This window comes from Lynx canadensis, chromosome E2 (genome assembly GCF_007474595.2).
Source record: "Lynx canadensis isolate LIC74 chromosome E2, mLynCan4.pri.v2, whole genome shotgun sequence".
NCBI classification, from domain to species: Eukaryota; Metazoa; Chordata; class Mammalia; order Carnivora; family Felidae; genus Lynx; species Lynx canadensis.
Window position 1 is genome coordinate 27842161 of NC_044317.1, and position 11552 is coordinate 27853712.

Sequence of the window (11552 nt, forward strand, 5' to 3'; positions counted from 1 at the left end):
AAGCAAGCTCAGCTTACAAAAGCCTGATATATGAGCAGGTGTAACTACCGCAGAATTGTCAAGGTGGAAGGTACTTAATGCCTTTTTTAAGAAAATTTTTTAAAGGAGGCTCCATGTCCAACATGGGGCTTGAATTCACGACCCTGAGATCAAGTCACACGCTCTACCGACTGAGCCAGCCAGGTGCCCCAATGTTACTAACTTTAAATCTGGAGAATTCAAGTTTGATGGGTTAGTATATAAGCCAGTACTGCTGGAAACAGGGAATGGGGACAAACACAGTATATTCTTAGTAAATTAAAACTTTCATGGCCTTACCTTATCATTCTTTATTGGTACAAATAGTCCTTTTATAAAAAGAAGCAAAACATTCAGATTACTTGCAAGTCAGCAACTCAACTATTGACCCTCCAGTGACAACGGACATGGAGCAAAATGCTAAGATGACAGGAGTCTCTTCCACGGTCATTCATAGTAAAACTTTATTGAACAGAAAACCCAGCAAAGGTTTTCACCTCTGCGAAGTTCCCTTGGTTTAAAGTAAAGCACTGCATTTTAAAAAGCAATTATACATAAGTCTTCCCTAGAAAAGTCCTGCTAAAACATGTCTAGCAATTTCATTGATTATATAAAGTAGTACACTTAGTGTAATTTAAACATTCCAACAGGAATCAAATCGTACCAGCAGAACCATTTCTGCATCTATGAGATCTATGTACAAACACACATGCAGACACACACATCTGAAAAGTTCCTCAGGCATAAGCATGCGACACTAATGCCTTCTACTTACAATGCCTATTAAACTACATACAGTATATATTAAAGCTCTTCAGAATAAAGACAGGAGAAGCCTTGGGCAAAATTTTTGTTCATCAATTTGAATCATGGCTTCACGTCTTAGTTTCTGCTTTTGCTTGACCACAAAAGCATGTCCTTCTCCTTGTTGGTTCTTTACTAATTCTGTGCCACTGCCATGGCTGGGTGAGGAAATCTAGCTGGAGCTAGATGATCCGGTCCACGCCTGTCGAGGCCTCCAGCAGCCAGAAAGCAAGCACCATCAGTTTGCTATGGCTGGGGGACCTTCCGGAAGAAGAGAGGCAAAGAAAGTCTTGAAGACAAGCCAGGCTGTGCTCATAAATGAAGGGCTGGTCTGCTCGTCATCCAGTACGTCCCTGTCCGGAGGGAGGTGGTTGGGGTCTTCGATTTCAGGATCGGGACCTTCCTGCAGTTATGAAATACAACGAGAACACAATCAGGACCGTGATAAATACCAAATAATGTAATAATGTTAGGAGAGGGCAGACTAAATCCCTGGCCCCATATTCAAAGCAGCCAGGCAGACAGGACCCCAGGGAATGGTGTCCTAGGCTGCATGGAGTTCTCAGGCCTCACAGCACAACTGTGCTAGTGACATTCTCACAGTCCTGAAAGTTCCTGGCAGTAACATTAAAAGAAATGAGGTAACTACATCTTTATTATTAAACTCATGAATTAAGTTAACCACTTCATTAACTATGAATATTCTAATTTTGGCAGTATTCTGAGTTAAGAAACAAAAATAGAAACCCAAAGTGATAATTTATATTATAAAAATGGTAATAGTAGGGTGATAATTAATAATATAAAAGAATTCCTTTAGGATTATGCATTAAACTGTTTTATAAATCTAGGGAAGTTCTCCAGGACATCTATTCTGTGAGACATGCTTATATTCTTAATCCTTAATTAGATTAACTATCCATTAGCTGGGGTGCCTGGGTGGCTTAGCCAGTTAAGCGTTCAACTTCAGCTCAGGTCATGATCTCATGGTTTGAGTCTGAGCCCCGTGTTGGGTTGTGCTGACAGCTCAGAGCCTGGAGCCTGCTTTGGATTCTATATCTCCCTCTCTCCCTGCCCCTCCCCCACCCATTCTCATTCTTATTCTCTCTCTCTCTCTCTCTCTCTCAGAAATAAACATCAAAACAAAATTTTTTAATAAATTATCCAATAGCAGTTTCCATGATAGAACACATTGTTACAGACCACTGAACACTCAAAAACAGTGTGCTAAAAAAAACCATTATTTACATATGCCAAAATGCAAACTGCCAAATGCCAAAAAATACCTGATGGATTTTATGGCACATTCAATGTTTTCTAAAAATAGCTACTGCTCGGGGCGCCTGGGTGGCTCAGTCAGTAAGGCGTCCAACTTGGGCTCAGGTCATGATCTCACAGTCTGTGGGTTCGAGCCCCATGTCAGGCTCTGTGCTGACAGCTCAGGGCCTGGAGCCTGCTTCAGATTTTGTGTCTCCCTCTCTCTCTCTGCCCCTCCCCCACTCATGCTCAGTCTCTCTTTCCCTCCAAAATAAGCATTAAAAAAAACAATAGCTACTGCTCTAAGAATAAATTTGAAAAAATCTTGAAACTTCCGCCTAATGAAATGGTAAACCAGGAGGCTAAATATCTAAAGGTTAAGGATTTGAGAGCCCGGCACTTCACATCAAGCTTGCTGAACTCCAATGGGAGTTCCTTACCTGTAAGTTATTGTTGGGGTCCTGATTTACAGCTTCATGCGGAGGACCATCATTGGGGAAGTTCTGAACTGGCCTCTGTCTAAATGGAAACCATCCAACGTGATGCCTTCAAAGGAAGCACATAAAAGCTCATCTTAGCTAATCACAGTGAAATTTACTCAAGAATTTGAGTCTTCTTGATCAGATAATGTTCCCCTTGCTCCCCTCCTCCAATCAGAGCAGTGCTCTGACTATAAGCTCACAGCGGGCAGATCTGCAGAGATGTTCTGTCACACCATCTCCTAGACTTCCTCACTTGCCCATTGGCTTCTTCAAGGTCACTATGGGGACTATGTTTTATTCACCACTGTATGCCCGGCAACATTAACAGCACACAGTATGTGCTCTATAAATGCTTGCTCATCCAAACTAAACTTTACACATGAAAACCTGAACCGAGGGATGGGGGGGGATAAATACACACACACACACACACACACACACACACACACACACACACACACACAGGCAGGCAGGACTGGGATTATACGTAATAACCTAAGATAATAATACCTAAATTTGATCACTTAAATATATGATTCTAGAGACTATAAAACTTAAACTGACTAGAAGTTTTATTTGGAAAATCCAATTAAGTGCAAGTTTTGAAGCAAATATGACAAAATATTAGTAATGATTAATTCTGGATTTATGAGTATTTTTTATTTTATTCAGGTATTTCTCAAGATTTTTAAAACTAAAGTAAAAATTCTTTTTCACCACAGAGGAAATATTTGTCTATCTCGACCACAAAGGAGGACATGTCACTCGATGCCAGGGTTTCTTAACTTTGGCACTACTGACGTATTGGGCTAGGTATTTACTGGGGGGCTGTCCTATGCACTGTAGGATGATTAGCAGCATCCCTGGCCTCTACCCACTAGATAACAGCAGGACCACCCCCTAGTTGCCAATCAAAAACGTCACACTCTGGGGATGCAAAATCATCCTGGTTGAGAACCACTACTCTGAGCTAAGGACAAGCCAAATGTCAGGTCTGTACAGGTTCCTTGGCCCTTTAGAGCTATGCTGACAGTCAGTGCCTGACCTTTATCCTGGAAAGCAGCAGCTGCAGCTTGGTAAACATGTTTTTATTCAAAACAAATCAATTTTCCCTTCCATGCCTCAGAACGGCCGTTATTATTGTGGTTCATGAGCCTGGCAGGTACCTTATCTAGAAGAAAACAGAATGTTCTCCTTGCATTCACACACGATTGATGTGTTTTCAGCAGTGCCCAAACAAGCCATCAGTTCCTTGCATTGAAAGTGCCAGAATGATATGCTATCGAAATACACTTCCATTAACAATGACTGAGACTGCTCAAAAAAGAGAAAAATCTGTACTTGGCTTGAGTTGAGTCACCATGCAGTGTTAATCTGTATTAAGGGAAAAAAGGAAAGCAAAATCACGTGCTTACAGGTACATGACAACGGTGGCCCCCATGACCATGAGGAACCTGCTCAGGGAGGAGTAGAAGTAGAGGATACTGAGAAAAACGGAAAACGTGGCTGCTGAGTAGGTCCAATCCAACCAATCTCGATTTATCTCATCATCTTCTTCCACAATAGGGCCACCTTGTGCATTCATCCGCAAATTTTGATTCGCCCCAGGATTAACCACCACTGGAGGAGCAGCGTTCTGATTAGCTGGCTGGTTCTCGGCTGGAAACTGGTTGTGAATAGGGGCTGGAGCAGGTGCAGAAACCACAGGTATCTCTTGTGCACTTGGTGAGGGGACAAAAGCCCCTGAGGCAGCAGTGGCTGCTAAACTAAAATAAAAATGATAGAGGCAGATACTGTTGAAAGCAAATCACCGTGAAGACTGTGCTTCTCATAATCTCATTTACGCAGGGTCTTTTACTGTTAAGAATTGTCCGTAGGTACATGAAAAACCTGACTTTTAAGTTAGTGAAGAATTTCTTTACTAACAGTCATATCTATACATGCCTCTTCTGCTCCTAAGAGAGACTGGCCGTAAATTTCATCTGGAGTTAAACATTAAGGCCGCGATAAAAGTACGGTATGTTAAAAAAACTAATTAAACCTTCCGCAAAACTTTAAAGCTACCACATACTGAAAAGGAAGTAAAGTAGGTACAGACACAAACACTCCTGAATTAACACACGATTTAGATAGCAGATATCATTTATACTCTCCTCCACCCACCGAACCAGACAGAACAGAGCTCTGCAGAAACTGATGAAAGTACACTCCTTCCTCCATTCCCAACCCCGGGCGTGCCTAGCATGACGGGAAAGGACTCACTATTGCATGTAGTACTGCCGTGCGTAGATCTGCTGGAACCAGGAGAGCTGCAGCCAACCGTAGGTAGTATAGCCCGAGAAACCAGGCCCCAAGCCTTGGAAGGCTGGCTGGGCAGCTTCAGGCCTACGAGACATTGTTAAAAAACACTCGTTTTGACTTGGTTTAGTATGAATAAATGGAGTTTAAATGACAATAAGGATTTCAAGTCAAAGAGACAAAAACTCCATGACAGCTACATGGTAGATTACTGTGCGATGCCCCCGTGTGACCCAAGCACGGAAAGTGCTGCCAAAGCCCTCCTACCATGGTCCAGACCCCACAGAGAAACGAGCGCCCGTGGCCAGCACTGGGTTCTCATGCCATGTCGTTGCTATGGCGTATAAACAAGCTGGACCCTTTCAGACTAGATGGATACTCACTCCCATTTTTCATTTGCTGAGTCTCACTGCAGCTCGAAACCCACTGTTTATCCTTCAAAGGACAGCTCTAAAAAGCCACATCTCTCTCAAAGCCTTTCCTGAAGGAAACTCCCTCTTCCTTCTGACAGCCATTTCTCCCCACCCCTAAACCTGACTACATGGGGGGCAGAGTTCTGTGTATATGTGGCATCACTCATACATGCTTTCTGACCACTTGTGCCCTCTACAAGCTGCTGGGTTGTTGCCTCACTGGATTCCTGACAACCTTGTGGGGAGGGGGCTATCCCCTCCATTTCACAGAAGGGAGTCTGAATAGAGCTCAGGGAAGACCAGGGATTTGCACAAAGTCACTGAGCTGGTTAAATAGCATGCTGGATTTGAGACCTGTTTGACACCAAACTCCTGTTTCTTAAACAGCCTAGGGCAGAGCATAGGAGTGTCATCTTTGGCCTTGTGTGCCTTAACAGAGTGAACTCCTTTGGCAGCAATTCGCAAAACTGAAACTATAAAAACTTATGGTAAGATCATGAATGGATTATGTCAACACCTCTGCTGGTTAACTCCCATCCTTAAACAAAGTTATATGTATTGACTGTTCAATAAATACGTGTTGGATAAAATCGGTAAGCTTTATCCAGGTGAAATTCACATAGATATGGGCCACAATTCTCAGGCTGTATAGCCAGAATAAGGGAGGCAATTTTAAGTGGTTCTATCCAATTATCCAATTTATAGGCTGACAGCCTTTTACCCAAATTCCCTACCCAGAGTGCTTCTAAAATGGTATTCCAGTTCAAGTAGGTCTTGCTAGAATACTGGTTTTGATCATTCAAAAAAGTTGCAGTGCAAGGAAATGAGACCATAACAAAGTGCTTTTGTAGCTCTGATGAGAACAGCATTGTAGATATACAAGATAACTCTATGGTTTTACTCAAGTATGTAGGGGTGAACTGACATGAAGTCTGGGAATTACGGCAAAAGGAAAAAGCAAAAGAGGAACAGATGAAACAAGCATGGCAAAACCTTCATCATTATTGGGCCTGGGGGACGGTTATGCAGAGATTCATTGCACACTTCCCTCTGCTTTTGCGTGTATTTGAAATTTCCATGAAGAAAAAAACAACTCCTCATTCCCTAAAGACCTGACTTGTCAAAATCAAATATTAAAAACTAGTAGGAAAAGGGAAGCAGGGGAATGGAGGGGTTATAGAATTTCAACTCATAGTTAATGATTTTTTCTCATAAGAACTTTCATAATAAGGTGTTCCAGGAGTTATGAAATCCAAACATCAGAGCATTTAGTCTAGAGCTCTAACTGCTCTAAAGAAACGATCTTTTTTCTAGCACCACCAACTCAGTCCTTGGCAGAGCATTTCTTAAACAATTTTTCACCTTTTGTCACCCATTGTTATGATAGACAAAGCACAAAGCCACTCAGCAAAGCAGCTGCGAGATGCTTACACCAGCTGTTTCCTCTGCAGCAGCACGAATTCCCTATCATGAGGTCAGCACAATGCAAAGCATCTCCATGTGGGAGGGGAGATGCCTATGTTGTCAACACACGCATCCCTATATTTATATGTACTTAAAAGGCTATGTATTAAGAAGAGTTAAATAAATAAAAAATCTTTAAAGTGAAACCCTTAAAGCAAAATTCTGTACATTAAGTTCTGCGACTATATACTATCAACACACTTAATTCTTAAAATTGACGCAAATGATACACATCCATGTTGTATAAACCTGGTTCTTTATTATGACACTCACCTTGAGATGTTCTCCCATCCAGAGGGAGAAAGGTTCCGAAGAATCTCCCTTTGCCTTAAGCTATCACCTGAGGAATCCCCAGGATACTGTCCCTGATGAAGACCAGCAGGCTGCTCTGTGGATTCGGCAACCTAAATAAGTGGAAGATGAACATTAAAACAAAGGATCTGATGCAACAGTCTGCAACCAAACTGAAAGGATTATTCTGCTGTGAATGGCTTATATCTCTCACCCCGACCTCTGAACTTCACAAAATTGAACAGATGCAGTGTTATGTAAAAAATATTCTGAAATTTGTTCAACCCAAATTCAATATACAGATATTCTTTAAATCCATATTTTTTCCTAGAATAACTATGCTGTGGTTTCATTAAAATCTTCCAATGAAGTTATCACTGGTGAGAAAGCATCCTGATAATGTTCTACAGATCCTACAGTGCTAAATTTACTAAATCAAGAAACCAAATCTGACCAACAAGATTTATAAATACAACCCAGCCAGCAACCTAAAGGAAAGAATGTTTTATGCTATGTTCAGATGTTTTAGGAAATAGAGCTGTAATGCTAATTTACAGTCCATCACTACACTAGAATATTATTACTATATATTCAAATCAACACCATGAAATGAAAAATAAACAATTTTGACTGTCAAATGTAAGTCTTTAGAGATCACTTGATAGAGATTGTGGTCTTTTCCTATCCAATTAAATAAATCATGATGAAAATTTCCAAAGAAGGGGTGCCTGGGTGGCTCAATTGGTTGAACTTCAACTTCAGCTCAGGTCATGATCTTGTGGTTCGTGAATTTGAGCCCCACGTTGGGCTCTGTGCTGACAGCTCAAAGCCTGAAGCCTGCTTCAGATTCTGTGCCTCCCTCTCTCTCTCTCTCTCTCTCTCTCTCTGTCCCTCGCCTGCTCATGCTCTGTTACTCTCTCTCAGAAATAAACATTAAAAAAAAAAAAAAAAGAAAAGAAAAAGAAAATTTCCAAAGGAAATATATTCACTTTTGCACTGTTTATAAAAATTAGTGATTCCTTAGAAGAAATTTATTGTGTGCTAAATTTAATAAAAACCCATTTTGAGTGCCTTGCTAATTCAGAGATCTGGATACACAGCTATTGTAGGTCAAATCATGTCCCAAAAGATAGAGTAATGTAGAACTCTACTCTTCTACTACAACGCTAATGGCATACAGTCTACTACTGTAATGATAAACACACACTTGTACTGATAAGTTTCTCATTCTTTATTCTCACTGGGGAGAAACAAAATTTTACTTGATAAAAAGGTAATAAAATCTCTTCAGAGTTTTATCCAACTCCCTTTATTTTTACCATGTGGGTCTGAATGACACAGATGGTTACAATCTTGAAAAAGCAGACATACCTTTGTACTGGTCTCTGACACTTTTGAAGGACCCTTCACATTGCATACCAGATGCAAAACATGCCGTTTTTCCTGCTAAAAGTAATAAGGAGGTACTTTAGGACCTGAATTCAACCTTGTTTAAGTGCTTAAACATTCAAAAGTTAATGTGTAAATGATGTACCTTTGGAAGCAAGTCCTTGAGACACTGGTGATCCAACAAGAGCTTCCCAGAATAAATTAACCTCTGGTCCTCTGGACGCTTGTCATGGAAAGAAAGAGAAGCACAGGTCAGTACTTAGCTCACACAAGTTCCCAAATACAGAAGAAACTGTTTTATACAAACAACTTGAATATGTGTGTTTTTTTCCTAGAATCACAGGAAAACATTTTTTACAAAAGTCTCATATACAAACCTTTCCTTTAGAAAGGGCTGAACTTTGAATTTCTAACATGCAAATAAATTTAGGATGGCAAATTATCTCTAGTCCACAAAACCACAGCCAACTACTTGACTTTTAAAGTCCTAAGGAAATTCCTTTCTGCCACTAAAAACACAAATTTTATTTGGGGATCCTACAGCCTAACTTCAAAACCTGGTTTGGTCTCACACTATAGTCAAAGTACTCCCAACCAAGGTCAGCCTTCACCGAAACGACCTCGTACTGTCCTGAGATAACATAAGGCAATTCTAAACTAAGCTCTCAAAGAGACTTCCCAAAATACAAACGCAGTTATAGAGAAGATGGTGTGTAGGTACCATTTCATATAACCCTGTGAGATTTAGTATCCCTATGTGAAGGGAGGAAAAGTCTGAAATTAACTTGTCCACAGTCAACCTGCTGTTGAAGAGTCAAGATTCCAAACCCGCTTCTCCATTCCAGTGATTTCAAAATCACAGGGACTCTGCACACTTTCATACAAATCTGATTTTTAAAAATCTAGTTTTAATTCCTTTAAAAACCATACTTAAAAATAATGGCATCAAATGACACATACCAAAGTAGGTAGTGATCACCAAACAATGCCAGAATAAACAATTTTGCAAAATTTGGAATAAAGCCGCTCCTGCCAAGTAGCTGGAGATTATAAAGCAAACTGTTTAAAACAATCAAAACAATAACCGCATCTATTTATCTGCAGAAATCAGGACTTTTTGACACTGTGCACCTAAAACAAACCACAGAACCGAAGTGGATACTGCGTTCACCACTGTTCTGATTGACTTTACAGGGAAATCCCATACACATAATTTTGTAAAATGCTACTGCAGAGGTGGGATCCTACATTAAAGAGTTCCACACTAGTAAAGGTTTTGAAATCAATAGGTGCCTGTAATTTAAATTGTTTTCCTTTTTAAAGGGCTGACTTGATATTCTGTGCCTTTACCTAGAAAGCTCATTTGAAAAAAAATAATAAATGTGGAACTATTATAAAAGTAAGACTTCTCAGGTTAGAAACCAAATGCTGAGTGCTCTCTAGCCATAATTTTTAAGCACCAATGTACACACCTGAGAGACCTTTTACAACTTTGGGTCTTCAGACTTAATAGGAGTCATGTTTGTCACCCAAGGAAGCCCTTAAGGGAAGCTCTTCTCCAAAACACTGCCTTTTACCAAGTGATGCAACTAGAGACTACGCCAATCTGTATCTAACAGCCATTCTCGCAGCAACACGGCCACCTAGTTTCTTGGAAGCAGGTGCAGTGAAACTACAAACAGTCCCAAGGTGAGTGCTAAGGAAATGCAAGCTTATTAGATAAATACGCAAAATTCAAAAGAATAAGTCAGAAGGAAAACTCACTTCTACATTCCACCTTGAACAAATCAGGAACAAAAACCACCTGACCCGTGAGCTACCACACACTGCAACTCTTCAGATAATGAGGAACAATTTCACAGTGTTTTTGGGTCCCCATGCTTTCTCTGGTCTGATGGGGATTTACACTTGTGGGCAGTAAGGCACACTGCTGACACTTACATAATATCAGACAGAATAGAAAGTAAATACAGGAAGGTCCAGCTCACAGCCTCCATCACGTGGTGGGGAGAGAGGGCGGTGCTAAGGGTGATGTTGACAGATGTGTCAACCAAAACAAAGCGAGGAAGTCTGTAATTGAGGGGCCAAAGTCTTAAAACGCAGACTCAGGAAGACTCTTGCCGCCTGCTTCCCTTCTAACTCACTCTACCCAGAAAGCGCCAGGGGCTCCTCCCTGGGACTAGGCAAAGGCTGCGGAGTCCGGCGCGGCAGGGAGGGGCCCCGGGCGGAAGGTGGACAGGGCGGGGAAAAGCCACGTCTCGCTCCTGGGCGTGGGACCTTAAGTACACACTCCCTGGGCGCTCACCATGGCTCCCTAGCACTGGCCCAGGGAGCCTCCTCCGCTCCGCACCGACACGCTGCATTCAGAAAATTCACTTCCAACCATTTCCGTGTCCTCGCTTCTATCCAGTGGATGCAATCCTAATGCGGAACACCTAGTCGCCCTGTCTTTTCGGGGAAACTGAGGCTGGGAGGGTGAAATAATTCACCCAAGGTCAAACTGCTGTCTCAGCGGCGTGGCTAAGGCCGGAAGCCAGACCTAGGGGACGGGGCAGTGGTCCGGGTTGGGGGGAGGGGGCGAGGAGAGGGGCTGGGGTACAGCGGGAGGCGAGGTGACAGAGGAAGGCGAGACGACGGTGGCCTAGGACGTGGAGGTGACGGCCACTGGGCAAGGCGAGGCGGCGCCTACAGCGGTAGGACAGGGAACGGGGAGACCCCAGCCAGGGGAGGTGAGCGGGTGAGGGCCAGCCGTCGGGGGAGAGATGGCGAAGGGAGAAGAGAAGCTGTAGGGGAAGGGGAGACGGACGCAAGGAGGGCCGAGGTGAGGACAGCGGGGCCGGGAGTGGGCGCTGGCAGCGGGAGTCGGGGGCCCCTCTCACCGGGCGCTCGGGATAGACGCGGCTCAGATGGGCCTTGAGGCGGCCCACGCTCCAGCTGCGGTCGCCGCTCAGCTCCAAGTCGCGGTGGCGCTGGTTGGGACTCTTCACCAGGAGCGTGACCGGCTCAGGTTCGGGCTCGGGCTCGACCTCCATGTCGGCGGCGCTTGAGGCTTCCGCGGCGCTCTTGAGATGCCAGGCAGGCGGCGTCGCAGCCGCCCCGCAACCTCCGCAACGACCGTACGCGCCTTTGGGACGCG

At 43.0% G+C, this 11552-nt stretch overlaps 1 protein-coding gene across 3 annotated transcripts; it reads right to left on the reverse strand.

Annotated features, from left to right (window-relative positions):
- Window positions 1–460: 460 nt before the first annotated feature.
- Window positions 461–11552, reverse strand: HERPUD1 (homocysteine inducible ER protein with ubiquitin like domain 1). Of its 3 annotated transcripts, none has more exons than XM_030298114.1 (8): window positions 11296–11549; window positions 8562–8639; window positions 8399–8470; window positions 7010–7140; window positions 4824–4946; window positions 3977–4327; window positions 2520–2625; window positions 461–1225 (listed from the first exon to the last, which is right to left on the reverse strand). In XM_030298114.1, exons 1-8 carry the CDS (start codon window positions 11446–11448, stop codon window positions 1061–1063), a joined length of 1179 nt encoding a protein of 392 aa, XP_030153974.1. In that variant the 5' UTR covers window positions 11449–11549; the 3' UTR covers window positions 461–1060. The 3 variants fall into 3 exon arrangements, with proteins under 3 accessions (XP_030153974.1, XP_030153973.1, XP_030153975.1); XM_030298113.1 differs by having other exon boundaries at window positions 8399–8473; XM_030298115.1 differs by lacking the exon at window positions 461–1225 and having other exon boundaries at window positions 2546–2625; window positions 4134–4327; window positions 8399–8473; window positions 11296–11552.